Genomic DNA, 19,668 nt, shown 5'->3' with positions numbered 1-19,668 from the left:
AAATGAAATAAGACTGGAGCTATGCAACAGAATAAAGATAACAGAGGCTTCAGTAGTTTTATATAAAGCAGATTTATACTGACTAAGTTACTATAATCGGTCATTGCAGAGACCTGGACTCCTTTACAGTTAGACAGGCATCCTTTAGCAAAGTTCAAGATGTTAAATTTGAATAACCCTTCTGTAAGTCTTTGACTATCGACGCCTGACCCAGAACTTTAGTTAGTAGATTTTGCTTTTCTTGCAGTGGCTTAAATACAGTCTAATTTTGTCCAGAAATCAGGTTCATTTAGAAGTTGCTATTTTGGACGATGCAAACCTGAAACTTTTTTGTAAAGATATTAGGATGCATTCCTTACTTGTTTGTTGATATGGCCATGGAATATCCGTAAAGACTGTGGACGTCATAGTGTTTGCCCCACTTCTGCACTGCATCCATACAAAGTGTCTTGGAAAACATGAGTTTATCAAGAATACCTTCAATAAAGGAACATAGATTTTAGTTTTAAAGCATGTTTTGATTCTGAATATTCCAACCTTTTATTTAGTGCACTTTCATGACACTGAAGCCTTTCTTTCATTCTTTAATGTTTCCATTAAACAAATTCACTATGTTTGCATTAAACAAATATCACTATTACTACTACAGGAACACAATTATTTTGTTGGCTGCTGGTTTTATTCAACTTTGCTCCAATGGTGCTGTTTTCTGCTCTTGAGCTTTGTATACCACATGACCATCAACACACAAATAGGAAAAAAAAAAATCATGCATAACTGCAAACAGCTCCTGAAATGCAGCTTTGCTAAGGGAGTAGAATTTAGTAGACATACGGAAAATGTGTATCAATTTCTTCAGTGCATAAAATAGTTATCTCAAACACTTTATCTTTGCCTAGGTGTGATTAAAAGGTAACCACAGTTAATCCCTTCAGTGCCAGTGCTTTCTGCTGGCACCTCTCTTAATTAATCTATACACAAGTGGACTCACTGTCAGCTTTATCGTGAGCCCAAGCATATGTCTGGGAGCAACAAGATGGTGTAAGCAGACTCTGCATTCTCTGTATTGACTATTCGCTTTACTGTAAGGTAGCAGACTATGCCTGTGAGGTCACAAGTGGCCCATATTTGCTCTGTGAGCTACCTGGGGGCTGTGAATGCTGAAGAGACCCTCAAAAGCTAATTCATTATTTAAAGTTTTAACTTTCAGTCAACTAACAGGTAATCCTTGCCTATTTTCCATCTTAAATTAGAACTGGGGATACTAAATAGTTGCAATCTAGAACAGATGGAAACACTTTTTGTTTAATTTGAATAATTCATCTGTGTTTGAGGTCAGAGAAAATAACATTTTTACTTCCAAATTTTACAGTAAAATGACATACTAAGCACTGGCTCAAACTGACTGCAATTCAACCTTGGTCCAGCTGCATTTGTCCTGCAACTGACTGTTTACCCATGCAAAGAAGAACTGTACTGCTGCACCCTAAATTTCTGAATCACTATTGGACAATATGATGGTAATGGTTTCCTGAAGTTAGTACTTAATAGCAAATATGAATTCCATGTAAGTGCTGTGTACAAATGTAAAACTACTGAGTGAAAGAGCAACAATATATCTTCAGGGATAATTAAGGCAGCAAAAATATTCAGTAATCATTAGAAAAGTGGTAAAAACACATTTTTTTTCTCTTGATTTATATGAACTGCGCTTTTGAATCACGCCAAGGCATACCTATATTGTCTCTCAATTAGAATGTTCATACACCATCCATAAGAACTAGAGTAAATTCACTTTGCATCCTTGTAGGCAATTGCACAGTAATTTGTAATTCATTCTTTTTAATATTTTTCTCTATGATTAAAGAAGATAGACTTACTGGGAGTAAATGGAGGATAGTTTAAGTCATTTTGTGCACAACCCTTATTTGAGCCTTGAACAAAGTTGGATATTTCATTCATGTCCTGAAAAGGTAAGATGCAGACTGTAAGACGCAGATGCAGATTGTAATAAAGTTTCCTCAACTATGTATTCCCAACATGTTCTATTCTGTTACCCTTTAAGGAATACTTAGTACTAGTACCATACATTTAGGTAAGAGTGATACCACTTGGATTCTGAACTGGACTGTTCCTGTATTAATACAGATCTCACTGTTGGGCGGAATTCTGTATTCTGGTGAGCATCATTTTGTGAGAGCTACATCTTTAGCACAGTTTAGCACTGTAGCACTGGTCTAGTGACTAGTTTCCGTGACTCAAATCGTTTGCTCTCTGCAGGACAGCTGTGCAGTCTGCACTTGAAAGATTGACCTGATGGAACCACAGTCAGCAAAGCAAGTGAGAGCTACATATTCGATCATGTAGCAGGTAAAGGACTACAACTTTGCCACAGAAGTTAATTTAAAATTGTTATAGCTTGCTAAAATGCATATCCAAATATTCAGTAGATTCTTGCTTTCTTTCAGAAAAGTTCTTTATTTTTACGTAAAAGGAAGTAGGAAAAACAGAAAAAGTCTAAGGGGAAGAAGGTTTGAATATCAAATTTGAATTGATATCAAATTTGAATTGCATATCCAACAGCAAAAGACATGAACATCCTGCAATGATTTCAGGTTACTAACAGTAAACTTTCCTTTCAAACTTTTTTTTAAACTTTTCCTTTGATAAACATCTATCTTAAAATGAAAGTTCAGAATTACTTACAATCCAGATTCCATCGTACGGCACTGTGTTATAAAACAATCTGCATTCTTCCACCCACCAGCTGGTGCAGTCTGGGTTGGTGTAGTCTGGGAACACAGTTTCCCCCGGCCACACCTATAACATTAAAAAGGAAATAATTGATTACACTGTTAATTGTATTAGAAGAAGATGAAAATTTATAATATATTAAACTTCCTTTGTTTGATTTTGTTGTTGTTTTGTTTTGTTTTCCAAATAATAACTTGAACCAGGCCTAGGCCAAACATTAAAAAAATGTGAACGAAACCGAAATTCTCTACCAAAAAGGATTTTCTCTACCTTTTTCCTCTTTTAAGCCCTCTCTTCCATTTGCTCTTCAATGCCTTTTTTGGTACATGGCAGAATATGAGGATATGTATCAAAGTGAATAGAATAGAATAGAATAGTAGTTCCAGTTGGAAGGGACATACAAAGGTCATCAAGAAGTCCAACTGTCAGACTACTTTGGGTCTGACCCAAAGTGCATCCAAATGACTCTGAAACATGGACAGCACGGCATATCAACCACCTCCCTACGAAGCCTGTTCCAGTGTCACACAACCCTCATGGTAAATGAGATTTTCCTAATATCTAGTCTGAACCTCCCCTCATTCAGCTTTTAGGCATTCCCATGTGTCTTGTCAGTAGACACCAGGGAGAAAAGATGTACACCTACCTCTCCACTTCCCTTGCTCAACGAGCTGTAAAGAGCAGTGAGGTCACACCTCAACCTTCTCTTATCCAAGCTTAACAAACCCAGTGTCCTCAACCCCTCCTCAAAGGACATGCCTTCCATTTTCTTTCATCCTTTAAACAAAATTCTTGTTCTTCTTTGGATGCATTCAAATACCTTAACATCCTTTTAAAATTGTAGAGCCCAGAACTGTACACTGTATTCCAGATGAGGCTGCACCAATGCTAAATATGGTGGGATAATCACCTCTTTTGACAGGCTGGCTATAACATGTTTAATGCACCCCAGAATACGGTTTGCCCTCTTCACTGCCAAGTTGCACTGCTGGCTCATGGTGAGCCTACCGTCAACCAGAGCCCCCAGATCCCAGATTTACATTAACTGAAGTCCATAATTATATATATATATATATATATATATACATATATAATCTGTTTTGTTTTTATCATTGTGAGATGCCTGATAAAATCAAATGAAGTACTGGCTATTAGAATACCATTTTTCTTGCATAAGTTTTCAATGGGCTGGCAGGGCTGTTAAGTGCTTTTTTCCTCCTACTATAAAGGGCATGTACTTTTAGTTTTCCTAAAAATCTGTATTAATACAAAACAGGATTGTACCAAAAATAGACACACATAATGTAAAAAAATGTATAAAAATTAATCAAGAAGGGTTGAAATGTATCATATGCTAAGTGGGACCTTATAAACTTGGTTCTCACTGGCTGGTAATTTCACTGGAAGAAGAGAGTTTAAAATGACCCTCCTGGCCAAATTAAGCCAAACTGACCATGTTTAAACTTCATAAAAATGTGTTTACCTCTCCAATTAATGGTGTTATTCCATCTGATTCGTTAACCCAGACTCGTTTAGACTGTCCCCTGGTGTAGCTTCCATATTCACTACCATCAGATAGGGTTTTTGTGCTAATAGCAGGATCCTAAAAAGGTTTTAAAAAAAAAAATAAAATAAAATACAATAATAAGAAACAAAGATACACACCATGAGTTATAGTGGAATGTTAAGCAGGAAGTGTAATAATTGCATAAAAATATGCAAAGTATAACGATATATAGTTATAATGATAGTATTTACAAGGAAAAAATAAATACTTAAATTCTTACCAATATGATAATATATTTTTTTCCATAGTTATGCAGATAAGATGCAAAATTAGGGAGATCTTTAAACTGCACTTTGTCATATGTAAAATCTTTCTTTTCCTCCATGTAGTCAATATCAGTGATCTGAGCATCCTGGAAGAGAAGAGAGTTCAGCTTAAACATGAGATGTAACATGTAAAGGCTTTTTTTTTTTTTTTGTATATTTTTACGATGTAATTTCTTATGAGAATTCCTGCTCATCCTGAAGTGAATTTACTTTTGGGACTTTACTGCAGCCTGACAGAAAATATGCAGTCAGGACCATTTGTAATATGTGCATCTCATCTCACACAGTCCAAATGTACTGTACTGACACATCTTTTGTGCCTTAAAGAAACTGTATTTCACATCAGAATTCAAATGAATGTGTAATGGCATCCTTTCTACTATCCCCATGATGGGTGAGTATTTGCAGTTGCCTGACTTCTAGAACTACCCTTTAAATCCAAACATTTCTTCCTCAACACTTATCTTAAAAAATAGGGTGTATTCATCTTTTGTACACCATCAGGCTACTATAATCTGGAATCTCATTAAAATTTATTTGTTACTTACCTTTGCTTATCAACTAAAAATAATCTCTGGTTCCGTAACTGTCCACAGTACATTGAAAAAATATTTCAGCACACTAGCTAACACTACAAAATAAGTAGATATAGTTTGAAAATATAACTGAAAAGATATTACAATAAAGTGGGCAGATAAAACTTATTGTAATTAAGCCTCTCCTGGTGTTTGATTCTGATAATGGCTCTGCCATTAAAAAGCATAAACTTTTGACACCAGAAGTCCATATTTGGTATTTTATTAGAAATTTACTTATTTGAACTGATGTGAAATGAACTAGCAGAAGAACACCACAGTCATAACCTCTGGGCAATTTCTCCCACAGGACTCTGCCTTGATGGGTTGTTGCCCTCCTCAAACCCTGAACTTACATAAGGGAGGTCAATCAGACGGTTCCTCTCCACCACATTCTTCACTTCATCCAAGGACCCGTAATTCCAGCGGCTGAGCTGGAAGCCCAGGCTCCAGTAGGAGGGCAACAATGGCAGTCCCACAAGCTGCAAGTTGAGAGTAAAATTATTAGTTAAATTAAAATTATTAGGCACCATTAGCAGACACTGTGTGTCACCTCAGTGCCCCAAACCATTTGAATAATATACACTAAGCTTGAGCGTAAAATGAGCAGTGCACTCCAAATGCAACATTCATATATATATATTTTTTTTTATCTGCCTTCAACTATATTTATATATATGTATATATATATGTTTCCTTTTAAGAAAGGCAAATACATTGTGACAATGAAGTTGGGTTCATTGTCACTTGTCTGTTGTTTAAGGTGTCACTGAAACCTGATCGGACCACAAGAAATTATGTCTGTGATATCTAATGACCAGAAGATCATGACGTATCAGAAAACACAATATCAACCCTATAATGCTGCCATATGAACAAGAATTTGTCCTTATAGTAAGGGTAAGCCTCAGCACGGAAGCATAAATTGCTCTCTGTAGACCACCTCTAGCTCACTGTGGAAATCAGTCAGGGTGTACAGACTGATCAGCTTAGCAGCTACAGACTTCTTGTGCCTGAAACAGATGCATCCTCTCTGCAACAGTATCTCCAGCAAAAGGAGTGATCTGGTTTCAGCTGCCTGTAGGCCAGCTAAGAACATCTACACCCCAGTTTAACACCAGCTAGCTATTACTAATGGCAGCAGTCACATTAGCAACATATTAACAGTTATTCTCAGATAAATGCATAGTGAATCATACTTTCAATTAATAGATAACATAGCAAAGACATAAAGAAGGGAATAAAAAATAAAATAAAATAAAATAAAATAGAATAAAATAGAATAAAATAAAATAAAATAAAATAAAATAAAATAAAATAAAATAAAATAAAATAAAAAAAATAAAATAAAAACAAAACAAAAACTTTTAAGGGTCTGTTCCCTGTGTAGTCTCTCTATATAAAGGTACCTTCAGGTACTCCTGGACTACTTGCTCTGGAGTGTTCCCCAAGAGGATATAGAAATCAAGGATACCACCAATGGTTCTATAGGTCACTGCTGGAGCAGGCTGCACCGCAAACTCTGCCAGAGAAGAATGCACAAACCCAATTCTGAATACCAGCTAAATATAAAATAACTTTGTCATACTAATATTGAAGATTAGAAAATTTAATTTAAGGAAAAAATAAAAAACCACAAAACAAACAACAATAACAACAACAAAAACACAAAACAGAAATACCTAAGGAACTCAAAACCATTACTTGAACTGGCAGTGAAGGGGAAATGTATTTAGAAGACTCTTGGATGTTCATGTTTGCATTTCTTTACATCCCACAAAGAGAAAAGAATCAGAAAAAAATCCAATGGCACAACCTTTTCTCTTTAACTTTTCAGTACAACTTTCCAGACTCAAGAGAAATGTTTTCCTAAAGCATACATATATGCATGTCTATTTCAAAGACAAAAGGGTGTTTACTTTCAAGTAATGCTCGCCCCAAGTTTACACTCTGATTCTGTTATCCTGCACATCTGCTCAGAGCTGTGCAAGGCTTCAGAGAAGTTTCTGACACTCAGGTGTCCAACATAATCTGCTTGTAACCCTGAGCCACTCACTGCTAACATTGCGTATTTGCTAAACTACTAAATGCTTACAATGACTGTCATCAGATAATTGAAGACAACATTCATTAGGATTTTATATGCAATAGGATTTTAAAAGGCATATTTACATTAACCCAGTTTTGATCTCAATCCTGCGTATCATTCAAAGAGATATTTAGCTGCAATAGTTAGAGTTACAGAGAAAGTTTTCTTACCCATGGCATTGCTGTTCATCAGGAAAACACCAAAAGAGGCTCCAGAGCTGTCTTCCAAACACAGGAAGAAAGTTTGAACTCCATATAAGTTATGCATTGACTTCAAGGAGAGAAAAAAATAAAATAAAATAAATAAATAAGAGAGAGAAGAGGAGTTAAAATCTAATAACACTGTTTTGGGGATATTTCAAAATATAACATATGTAGAACTTGAAACTTTTCAAAATATAGCAAACAACAGAAAGAAAAATCACGACACTTTTCCTAAAGTTTTGTTTTCTACTGCCTGGCATTTTTCTCCTTTATGAGAATGTTTTCAATTAAAACTGAACTTTCCTGAAATATAGAGATAACATAGACAAGCAGATATGATGGAACTTTGGGCAAGTCTGTATACATTGTAGTACTATTTCTGTGTGATATATGTGCACATCGAGTGACAAAATAACTTGACAGTTAGTACAAGATTTTACCTCTCATCTATGTTACTATGAATCCTGCAAGACAACCATTTTTTACATCTAGTGTATGTAAGAGAGCACCTGTCTTCTTTATTTCCATTATATTGTTTTTTCAATTATTACTAGCAACAACAATAAATAAATAAATAAAAGATCACAGCTGTTGTCATAGCTGTGTTTCATCCCTGCAACTGAAAACTCAGAACACATGATGGAAGAGGAACAGAACCTGAGCAATGTGAAATTATCCTAACTTGATTTTGTTCACTGTTAAGTTTAACTTAATCAGCCTACACTCAATAGAGCCATTTGGATAAGAACCATCTTCAAACTTTCAAGTACTAATCATTAACAAGAGGCAGTTTATAAGCTGAACATGTAGTAGAGATAGGAAATAAATGGTATGATTTCTACAGTAGAGCTTGTTTATAGTGAGACAAATCTGACCTAATTTAGATTTTGGTCCTGAACCCTGATCTCCTAATTCCAAATTATTAAATAATTACATATAGTGGTCTCTCCCCCTAGCTTCTGTTAGTATAGCTTAAATTTCAGCAAAATACTGAAGTGTTCTCTGAAAATAAATCATATGGATTGTTGCTTTCTTATACTGAGGTAACACTGACAAATGGTGTCTGTTGGAGGCTCACTGGTGAGTTATAAATAAATTACTCGAGGAACTTCAATAAAAAACACACAAAAATATTCACATTAACAAAAATTCCTTCACTCATGCTCTATATTGATTTCTTTCTGCACAATGTCCATGTGTTGATTCTGTACTAGACATGTAGGGCTTTGAATGTTTTGTTTTTTTCATAGTATTAGCTCAACTGACTGCTTACAAGCTTTAGCAAATATTTCCCTAGTCAAAGCAAAGTATATTACTGAGTATAGCAATAAGATCTGATTGTTTACCACAAGCAGAAAATGACTACTGTTGTTTGAATCAGCATCTCAACTGATTTTAACCCACACAAACTCATTGTAACTCTGTGAGCAAATCACTGCAGGGAGGAACTGACGGACCAACACCATGTGCCTGTGCGCACCAGTGTTGAGGAGAACTTGGATCAAAGCCTAGAGAAGTCTCAGTGCAGATGTAAGATTCTTCTGTAATTATCAAAAATATGGGTGCCCTGGAAATCATTTTGGAAAAAGACTACAGACACAAATAACTGCTGACAGACATATTTTATCTCATAAAGAGACAGCTGTTAAAGAGAACTTTGCCATCATTTGCCGAACTACAATGTTGTTAACTGAAGCAGCATGTGTCATATGTACCAAACTCTGCACAAAGCAAGGATTAAGACATATTGTTATTTATTTTGCTTATCAGTAGAAACTGAAGACTCATATCTTTAGAAACTGATTTTCAATTTCACATCAAGACAAAAATAAAAATATTTACAAAACGCTATCTTAGGGAATTCTCATCAGTACTATCTAGCTTTTAGTAATAAATACAGTGCCTGAGAAGTTCTTGGGAAAAACTCAATTGATATTAATGTCTACTGCATAACAGCTTTGGATTCCAGAATTCATTTGCAAAGAATAGAGAATAATAAAATAAGTCCTTACGCCAGAGGGGCCAATATCCCTGCTGAACATGGGCCAGGTTTTCCAGTTGACATCGTGTCGGTACTGTTTATGCACATGCTCTCCCACCCCATAAATGTTGCTGCTAGGAAGCTTGATTGATAGCTGCAAAAACTGGTCAGCATACTGCAGTGGTCCTATGGTAGTATCAAACCTGATGAAACAATTAAGAAAAAAAACACAGAGATTTCACCAAGAATTGATAGAATAATTGTTTCTACTCCTTTTAGCTAGAGATGGATAGGCAGGCTCAGGTCTCCATCCAGAGGCCCAAAGGGGACACACATGGAAGGGGACAATGTGCAGCTGCAGCGGACAGAGATGTCCTTGCACATAGGATGAGAAGAGCAGTACCAATTGATCTGTAGAAACTTCTCATACAAGTGGCCCATCTATTTTTGGACATACATTCACAATCACCGCTTCCACAAACGCTTCCCACCCTGCATCTTTTGCACTGAATTGTGAATCTGCTCGGTAAAAGTCAATTTCATTAATAAAGTTTCTTCTGTTAATTTAATTTTGTATCTTTCACCAATCCCTTTCATTACAAACAATTCATATCCCAAATGAAGATTAGGAGAGCTTTAAAGGCTTAAGCTAAAGCGAAGTTTATTCCTTGTTTCTACAGAGGGGCTCAGGAAACTGAGGGAATCTGAGCAGCGTTGAGGCAGAGAGGAGTAAAATGCAAGGCAATTCCTACTGTCAGACAACAGTCCTTTAATCAATCAAAAGATTGAATTTTATTAATATTGATCTTAAACATATTCATTTTCTTCTTTTATTGCTCTAAGACTTTGAACTTTTCCACCTGGCAAATGGATGGAAATTGACCTCTACCCAGAAGTAGCTTTACCTTTTCATTATTTTTTAAATGAAACAATCATAAGTAGAATGTAATTATGAGTTAACCCAGATTTAAATCACAAAGCAATTGTAAAGAAGCTGATCCTGAGACCTGAAGGTTATCTTCAGCTTCATTAAAACAAGAGCTTACAAGGATATGCAGAAACGCAGTTTTTCACCAAAAGCAGAGAAAATGACTTACTTTGAGAAAGCAAACTACATCAATAAGTTTTAACATCATACACAGTTTCAAAGTAATATGCTTTTATCTACACACTCTAGTTTTAATTACAAATTTTTAAAAGTTATATTTTCATGTGATATCTGTGTCATTTATCATGATATTCATATGAAGAAGGGGCCGAAGGACAACTTTTTCTCAGCTTTATGCAAACACAACTGCATTGATTTTCAGGGACTTTGTCACTTCAGATGTATTCATACAATGTATTTATCACCATGAATAAGTATATTACCATCATTAAAATATATTAAAAATATTTTTAATTTAAAAATATTAAATTACCATTAAAAACTAATAAGTAAATATACAGCTTACTATCAGTTATAAACATTGCACAAATGACAGAAAGGGGGGAGTTCAGGCTTGCTATAATTTTAATTTCCCATGTTACCATTTCTCTCTTTTAAAGTTAAAAATATTTATGTTTGAAAGGGTCAAGTCTTCATGTCATATATTTCTGTCCATTTTTAATGACTACAAGCACCATTTTGCCCAACTGCTTGCTTTCTAATACTTTGGGGTGAGAAAGTCTGTATTTCCAGTGAAGCTATAGCAGTCATTCACATTGTCGTGCAAATAATGATGGTAATTGGTTCATTTGAGCTCTAACTCTTGGGGGGGGGGGGGGGGGGGGGGGGGCTCTAGTGTAACAAATGATAATGCAAGCTTTATAATTATTTGGCTTTATAATTATTTGGATGATTAGGATTTTTGTAGTGATTTGCAATGACAATGATCCTCACTCTTTCCTTTCCAAAAAATCTTTCTCTTTTGGTTGCTTGTTTAAGTGTTAGGGAAAAGCACTCACTTTATCAAGGATTTACATCTGAGGGGCTGCTCTTAGCTCATGCTAACCCTGGCTTACTTTGAGATACTCTTCAGCTCGGACTCGAGCATCATTATAATTTATTAAATTTCATAAAAGTGGTTGCATTTTCTACCTTAAAGAAAGAAAAGGGGGGGGGGGGATATAGAAAAACATCCATGTTTCAACATGGTTCTTTTGAACTAGAATGCTTATTTCCCTTCATATACCTGCTTAATCAGTCATGGACTACTGTCCATCTTTTGTGCTCCGTATAATTGCAAATCAATCATTATAGAGGATTCTATATAAGAAAACAATACTAATAACAGCATAAAACTAATTGCTAATTAATTAAACTTGAAGCACTGATAATTTAACTATCCTAGAACTCTGACAGGTAATCATTCTTTGACTGATTTAACAGGCATGTTCATCCTGACACTTCCCCTTTTAACGCCTCTTAAAGCTATGTGGTTACTTCAGAGCTAAGTTTGTTTATTCTTAGGAAACAAGTGGGATGAAAACTTTCAATATGTAAGTACATCAAATATTTTACAGAATTACATGACCAACTTATCGCTGTCTTGCAACAGCTACTCTTTTGTCATAGGTCTAAAGAACAACCTGGTTTTGGTGATTCAAAGATTCAGCATGATTGCAACAACTAAGATAAAAGATGCAATGAAGAGTATTCACATGTCATTTGAAGAACTGAGAAGGTCTTCAGATAGTAGTGATTCCCTGTGTTGATGGAACAAAATAGCTGTAAAGATCTCCCTAGTACTGGTGGAAAGAGAACAGGTAGCCAAACCTAAAACCTTTACAACAGATCTCTCCATATCACAGTATTTATTTCAAAAGTCCTCACAAGAGCCCTTGCATAATGTCCATCAGTCAAAAGAGCAGAAGTAGACTACATGTCCAAGAGGGCACTTTACACACGGCGTCTGGGGAATACCTTACTTATACGGCAACATGGATTTTCAGAGAAAACCAGTGACATCAGTGTTACCCAAAAAAAAAATACCAACGTTACTTACAGAACTCTTCCATTGCTCACTCTGGTCACCACAATACCAAAGGGATTATGCTTCACTTCCACTTTGTAGTTTAAATTGGAGGCCGCGGATCCACTGAAAGATCCCACATGCTCATGGGGGACTTCAAATCTTTTTGTTTTAGGATCAGTAATCTGCACATATTTAAATAATAAAAGTGTAAGGCCTTTAAAAAATAATGTCTAATTTAAACATTTTTCAGCATTAACACATGGGTCTGATTTAGCATATTCCCACCCCTGTCAGTCTCCTCCTTCTTCCTTCATTATTCTCTTCCCCATTTCATCACACATTTTCAACTGTTTCCCTACTATACTTGACCCTCTCTTTCCCTGATTTCCAGGGAAACCCGCCACAAGAGGAAGGTCTCCCACAGGAGCCCTGCTTGACCCCAGAACCCATCGATACCCCACATTCACTACACAAACTGCTGAATTTTCCATGAAGAACAGAAAGCTTTGGAAGACCTAAAGATGTCTGACAAAGTTATTGGGAGATATGGCCAGGCTATATATAAAAAGGAAATAAATACATCTGCCCCCAAAATCTTTTCCTATAATGAGGAAAATAGGTAATAAAGTAAGGACAATATAAAAGTTGATTTTTTCCATAATTGCTTCAAGCAGAAAACCCACTGTGCTATACCCCTGCTAACCCTACGCATTGTAAGAGCAGAGAAGACAAAGAAAGGCAAAGCTGAGCTCTTCTCAGCGAGAGTCATGAGGGCGCATCAGAGGGATTAACTGAGCCTTCCTAAACTTACTGGACAGCAACAGCCAGCCTAAAATCTTGCACAAAATATAAACCTTAAAACAGCATATGAAAAAGATTAACCTTGAACCGGAAGCGATTTGAAGTCTGATACTCTCCTGTGAGGAGGACAGTGTTGATATCATTTCCAAAGAGGGAAGGTGACGGCAGCCTTCTTAATGTGGCCTCAAATCCTTGAGAAAAAAACATGTTGCAACGTTATTTTGTGAAATCAGATATCCATAAGTGCATAAAACTGGGGAACTCCGATCACAGCTTACCTGTCTGAGTTGATCTTACGGACCCATCCACTTCGTACCCATGTTTACTAGAGAAAAAACACCAGGGCACACTGGTATCACTCTGGGGACTCCAGCAGCAGCCACGCAAGGTGCAGACGCTCTGATTCAAGGACATGAAGGGCACAAATTAATTGATTTTACACAAATAAATCTTTTTATACTAAAACAGTTAAAATGCACATGAAGCGTATTTGGCCCCAAACATCAGAAACCTTAGTAACATGTGCAATCAGACCAACTCCTTCTCTGAAAATCTATTGTCAATTTGAATGGAACAGAATAAACATTTTTTCTTCTGTATTCAGAGTAGAAACATGCTTATTAGACATTATTTTTTCTTAAAACCAGAATAACCACAGACAAATGAACCTGTAAAAAACTATTGAAACCTTTGAGCTGTGACAGATGTGGTATAGACAAACCAACAGACACTGGAGACTGGATAAAATTTATGGTTGGCTTAACGTCTAGTAAACATCTGGTTGGAAAAAATCCACATATGCACCATTGATAATCAGGTACAGGATAAATATTTTAACATAATTCTCCAATTACAGAAATGTTAAGATTGCTTCTGCAGAACCTTATATTGAGATAAATCAACTTAAAAAAAAATAAAATCAAACGACTGAGCAATTAAACCTATTGTTCAAAGCATGTATTTCAGTGTAGTGGCATCAACCTTTACACCACCTCTCAGCATTCCAATAAACTAGAATGCCTTTGCTTTGCTGTTATAAATTAACTTATTCACAGATCGCCTGCATGAGTTTTATGTTTGAAGATAACATCTGAGTAATAGATCACTATAAGCGTTCACACATTTTCTCATGTTAAAATAACAACAAATTACTCGGGGCGAAGGGCAGCAGTGATACAAGAAGCTCCACTGAGGGCAAAGGGCAATGTCCACGAGTGATCTCAGGCACCCAAATCCAACATATAGGTCTTCAATACCTCTCTCTCCACTTGTGTGCTAGCAGAAGCTGTTTGTTTGTACTCAAATATATATATATTTTTTGTCCCATATTTACTTAAAATATTCTGCAGCATGTTATAGGTGGAGATGTGCAAAAATCACTATTGCTGCTGGTGCATATGCCACTCTTCTTTGGGTTATAGAGCCCAATTTAGTCAGTACAGGTCAAATACAGTCTCTGAATAGAGAAAATTAAGCCAGGTCCAGTGCAGAAATAATACAAGTGCCAAAGAAAGCACAGACGGAGCTCACAGATTCACTGGCCCGAGACATTTTTATGCATTTATTCCGTAGTGATTGGACTGAGCACAGAAATCTCCACAAAACCACTCAAGATAAACCAAGATTCACCACACAGATAAAATGTCTGTCTCTCTGTCATGGACTCTTCACATTAGAAAACACGTATGCTCTCATTTTCATTAGTTTTCAAACAAAAACACAGTTGGAGGAGAGATACAGTAACACAATTTCTTCCCCATGATCCACAAATCAATGCACTTTCTGAGGCTGTGTAAAACATCATGCTCATTTTCCACCTTCTCAACTCCCACCACGAGAGTTCCCTACTTCCCAGGTTATGAACTATTTCAAAGAAAATGAGAAGAAGCACCCATCCCTTCCATGACTGCAGAGATTGCAGCTTTATTCTTCAAAGCAAAGAAACTTTATTTACTTCATTTCCCTCATAGTTAGGGGAAGTATCCTAAACACATCGCAACAGAGTTACTACCTCAATCTTCTTATCCCTTCCTAGACCTGTGGGTACCCCCTGCAACACAGAATAGCTTGAACAACAGATTAACCTGAAGCCTGGTAGTTCAAGCATCTCCTTTTCCAACTTCATAAATACACTTTTCTTTTTCCCAGCTACTTCTCATGAACACCCGTTGAATATCTTCTGCAGTTACTTTACAGTGCAGTGATGGCCTTCTAGCTAGATCTTATTCTAGCAGTTGTGTAAACTACATTCCTGTATTTTTGTGGCACCCTGAGCTTGCTGCATAAGGAAGTAAGTTCAGAAGTAAAAGATTGGTTGCACCTGACACAGGGGAAGGAACAGAGTTCAAACAAAGATACTGTCGAGGCTGTTATAAAAGTTATCATTAATATAAATAAAGATGGGAGGTTATCGCAGCCTCTGAGCTATAAAAACAGCATAATAGATACCAATATGCAATAAAATCAGAAAGAAAGTCAAAGCTTATTTAGAAAAAAAATCCTGGATACAGGGAGAAGTTTTATGGTGGGGTACAAAATGAGATGGCTTCTGAACATTGAACTCAGCACCTAAGACTAAAAGAATATTTAAGCTATGTGCTGAACTAAAACTTTTCTTTTCTGAGCACCCAAACAAACCTGTGCAAGCAAGATAGTTTTGAAACAACAAGCTATACAGTCTCCCTTCAAGCTTTCAAAGGTATCAATCTAGGACTGGACAATACTAGCTCTGCTTACAGTATTTTTTTCCTTGTCTAATAAAACTCTGCAACAATTTTCCACAGCAGTGAATAGTTAATAAATGTCTACTTTCTTTCAGGATTTCTATCTTCAGCAATCCTGCGGCTGGTTAATCAATATCTACTTGCTTTCCATACTTCTATTTTTCTATTCTGCAATCCTAGCTTCATCTAGGACATTGTCAGTGAGTAAAGAAATCAAGACAGACACTAACCTGCTACATGAGCTTAGGGAAGGCCTAATGTTCCCTGATGCTTGTTATTCTGAAAACCACAAACAGAAACCACTACAGAAGAGTTCTTTCCTAAGCAGATACCTGTAGGTTTAAAGCTCTGCTGGTTGCAGTATTAGAATAAGTCTAAAGAAGGACAACAATTCTTTCAGGAGAAAATTTATAAAGGAATGAAGAGACACCGGGGTGGGACTCTGGCTTGTATCAGGCTTTCTTCAGCTTTGCTCAGGGCACAGATTAAAGGTGATCCTTAACTCTAATCCTCTGAAATCTGCTGCCCAGTATTCACTAAGGAAAGTGCAGATTTAAGAATCATTTATTTTACCTCTAATTCCAGAGCAAGTACCCCTGTGTTCAAATCTGCATCTGGCCCCCCATTTTTTTTTCTGGTAACTGTATTTTGATCATTTTTAGTTATTCCTAATCACCAAGGGCAAAAGACAAGGTCAGATTTAAAAAGGCCTGCAGTTGCAACCAGAGCAAAACTACTTTCCTCCGTTGTGATAAGTGCAGCACTTAATGTGGGGTGACTGGTTCAAAGGTTGTAATTAAAGATTAAAGTGATCTGCATGACATCTGTCGTGGCGTGCTTGCTCCTGGGGCTTGGAAGCAAAAGAGAAGAGGAACGTGCTGTGAGTTGAGCCTTTACTAATCTGTTAACCTGCAGGACTTTATTGAACTATATATCATAACGCAAACCGTGGCACGACAGTAGCATTAACAACTGTCTTTTCTGGAATTGGATTGGGAATTCACTGAGAGATTGAAACAGTTGATTAATCATTTTTTATACCTCTGTGAATGACGTAAGTATCACATATCATAATATACTCTCTGTCTTTTCTCATAAACTGCACCCCACGATGAAAAGAAAGATGGCAGGCACCCATCAGAAAATAAGAACATCCATGATAAAATGAATAATAATAATGGTTATAAAAATAACAATAATAGCCTCAATAATAGCCTTACTATAACAGCCACCATAAAAATGTTCTGAATGTGAGAAGACTAAAAAATTAAGATGCTATTTTTCGCTGGAAAACTTAACTCATGGATTCTTAAGCAAGAAGGTCATTTCTAAACACTGTGCTTGCTCAGATGAGAGACAACAACCAAGAAAGAGAGAAAGTGAAATTCAAATCAGTTCTGAAAGGAAATTGGCAGTGTTCGTTGCATTATAAAAATCATGTTCATCTGTGTAAAGTGCATCTTGACCTATTTCTAAAATATGCTTTATTGTAAATGCTAATAGTTGACCACCAGACAAAAATAAATTGCTTAGGCAAAATTGTTGAAAACAGTGAATTTTTCTAACTGTTTCTTGTTTGCCTAATTTTGTTCCCACTTATCATAAAGCCAGACTGCTGGGAAGTATATTGGCAGTGGTCTTCAACCCTTCACAGTATACTGCCACAGTGGCTAGAAAAATCAAACCTTATGACAAAGAGCTAAAATTGGTTATATAGGAGTTAAGCTTCCCCACAAAGCATTCAGATGTTCAGAGACAAAAACAACAACAAAAAGTTATAAAACCACCAATATAGTAGAGACAAAGTAAATTTTCATAATTAAATATGAATCTTTTTGTGAAAAATTTTGTTTTGTAATTTTTTCTACAATGTTTTCAGACCTTTGTTGCTACTTGATCTGGGATGCAGTCAATTCTCTCTGCTGTTAATATGTTCGGACATACTGGCGTAAATCCTGCCAGAGAAATAAAATAAGGGGTTAGTAACAGGATTTCCAAAATTTAGGAATATCTGTATTACCTTTTAAATCATTATCTGCTTCTGCTAAATATTTCACACCACCTGGAAACTCTAGACATTAAAATAGACTCAAATGAATTTAAAATATTGCTACTGTGATTTACCTTACATTTGAAACATTGTACATTCCAGATAAAGATAGGAGAGCTTGACTTTCAATTTCTGCACATATGGGCAACACTGATAGATTTATTTCTTAAGACATAGAGTAATCCTATTTTTGGTAAGTCATATAACTCAATATGCATCGCTTCTTGTAAAAAAATTACACCGAATTAAAATCAGAAGGATTTCTTTTTTTTTTTTTAAATGGTGGTGTGTAACTGCTTTTATGTATGCTCCTTCCCATGAAATACTGCTCGTCCAGGCAGCTTGAATTAGAGCATCAGACAAAAGCACCTTAAGCCTCCATTAAGAATATAACTGTAACACTGAAAACCACAGGAAATACGTTGGTTTTAAAAAGAAGAGCAGAGCAATGCTTCCGTTTTTTTTGTTTGTTTGTTTGTTTGTTTTTCATTTGAACGTCAATGCTTTTTGAGAAGCCTGACTCAATGGTGATTTAAACGATGCCAATAGGCAGCTCCTGGAGCTGCATGGGATTCATGATCACCTCAGCAAGCAGAGCTGAGCAGTTCCCGATGAAGAGTTTTCATCTGGTAATACAAATGGCAAGTACTTACCTGTCGTTTTGACTCCAGGTTGTCCTGATGCTAACAGCGCAATGAGGACAATGGCCACCACCGTCACCAGACAGAAGAGGGCAATCAGGGTGGTTTCCAAACCACTGAACTTCCTCTTGCCCATCTAGGCTCAGAGTAACACCATTGGCATAAGTAAAACAAAAGTAATAGCTTTGAAAACTCTATAAATTACATTATTAATTGTAATTAATATATGTTTATACATTCTTTAGTTTTTAAAACACGTCACCTAATACTGGGGTTAAAAATAAATCTCCTGTTCAGGATAATTCACACAGCATAGAATACTGCATTATTACACTCATGGGAAATCACTGAGAAATGTGTTTTATTCGCTATAAACCACTTTTAAATACTCACAAATAAGAGTTTTCACTTGAGAGTAACTATGAAGTTTCTTACATTTTACTGAAACTCCAGAAACTGAAAACAAATCCCTGTGCATTTTTGTTTGTTTGTCTGATTCTGCAAGGTTTATTTCCTTCTTTAGAACAAACGCATACTACCTCCTCTTTTATAAAGGAGGATGTTGGTTGGTGAAAAAAGGTAGTTAACAAAAAACACTAATGAGCTCTAATAGCATATCACACCTGTGACGCTTGGCAAAGACTAGCCATAGGAGCCAGGGTAAGTTACTTATTTGTCAAGTGGAAGAAAATAGCGTGCTTATAAACCCGTGGGATTTCACAGACATTGAGGGGTAGTCGAGGCAGAAGAAACCACCACAGGAGGTACCCTGGAAGCTGCTGAAATCACAACTGAAATGAAGGAGAGTACGTAGGTGGAGTCAGTGCCTTAAACTGCTGTTTAAAACCTGTGTTGTTCCCAGTATCGCTTCTCTGCGAGGCACAGTGGAGCACGGCATGCTGTGCCAAGGGGTGTGTGCTGTCTGCAGAGCCAGCTGCTCAGCCCCACACACAGAACAACGTGGTACTATTAATGTTGAACTGCACACCACCAATAAAACTAACGAAAACTAGTCTCCAGTGTCCAGATCAATATACATTGGCAGCAGCAACTGCATTTTA

At 36.4% G+C, this 19,668-nt stretch overlaps 1 protein-coding gene across 3 annotated transcripts in view; it reads right to left on the bottom strand.

Annotated features, from left to right (window-relative positions):
- Positions 1-18,743, bottom strand: part of SI (sucrase-isomaltase) — a 67,766-nt gene extending 49,023 nt beyond the window's left edge. For all 3 annotated transcript variants that reach the window (XM_067002375.1, XM_067002376.1, XM_067002377.1), the window contains exons 1-14: positions 18,620-18,743; positions 17,798-17,871; positions 13,472-13,592; positions 13,275-13,384; positions 12,423-12,574; positions 9,467-9,638; positions 7,422-7,521; positions 6,572-6,684; positions 5,519-5,644; positions 4,542-4,673; positions 4,238-4,357; positions 2,707-2,820; positions 1,881-1,965; positions 360-477 (exon numbers count right to left, since the gene is read on the bottom strand). In XM_067002375.1, the coding sequence (XP_066858476.1) occupies positions 360-477; positions 1,881-1,965; positions 2,707-2,820; positions 4,238-4,357; positions 4,542-4,673; positions 5,519-5,644; positions 6,572-6,684; positions 7,422-7,521; positions 9,467-9,638; positions 12,423-12,574; positions 13,275-13,384; positions 13,472-13,592; positions 17,798-17,871; positions 18,620-18,743 (1,661 nt within the window). The remainder of the gene's footprint in view (positions 1-359; positions 478-1,880; positions 1,966-2,706; positions 2,821-4,237; positions 4,358-4,541; positions 4,674-5,518; positions 5,645-6,571; positions 6,685-7,421; positions 7,522-9,466; positions 9,639-12,422; positions 12,575-13,274; positions 13,385-13,471; positions 13,593-17,797; positions 17,872-18,619) is intronic.
- Positions 18,744-19,668: the final 925 nt, after the last annotated feature.

Source organism: Anser cygnoides, chromosome 9 (assembly GCF_040182565.1).
Source record: "Anser cygnoides isolate HZ-2024a breed goose chromosome 9, Taihu_goose_T2T_genome, whole genome shotgun sequence".
Taxonomy (NCBI): domain Eukaryota; kingdom Metazoa; phylum Chordata; class Aves; order Anseriformes; family Anatidae; genus Anser; species Anser cygnoides.
Note: the sequence above shows the minus strand (reverse complement) of the source record. Positions and strands in the feature narration are given on the sequence as shown.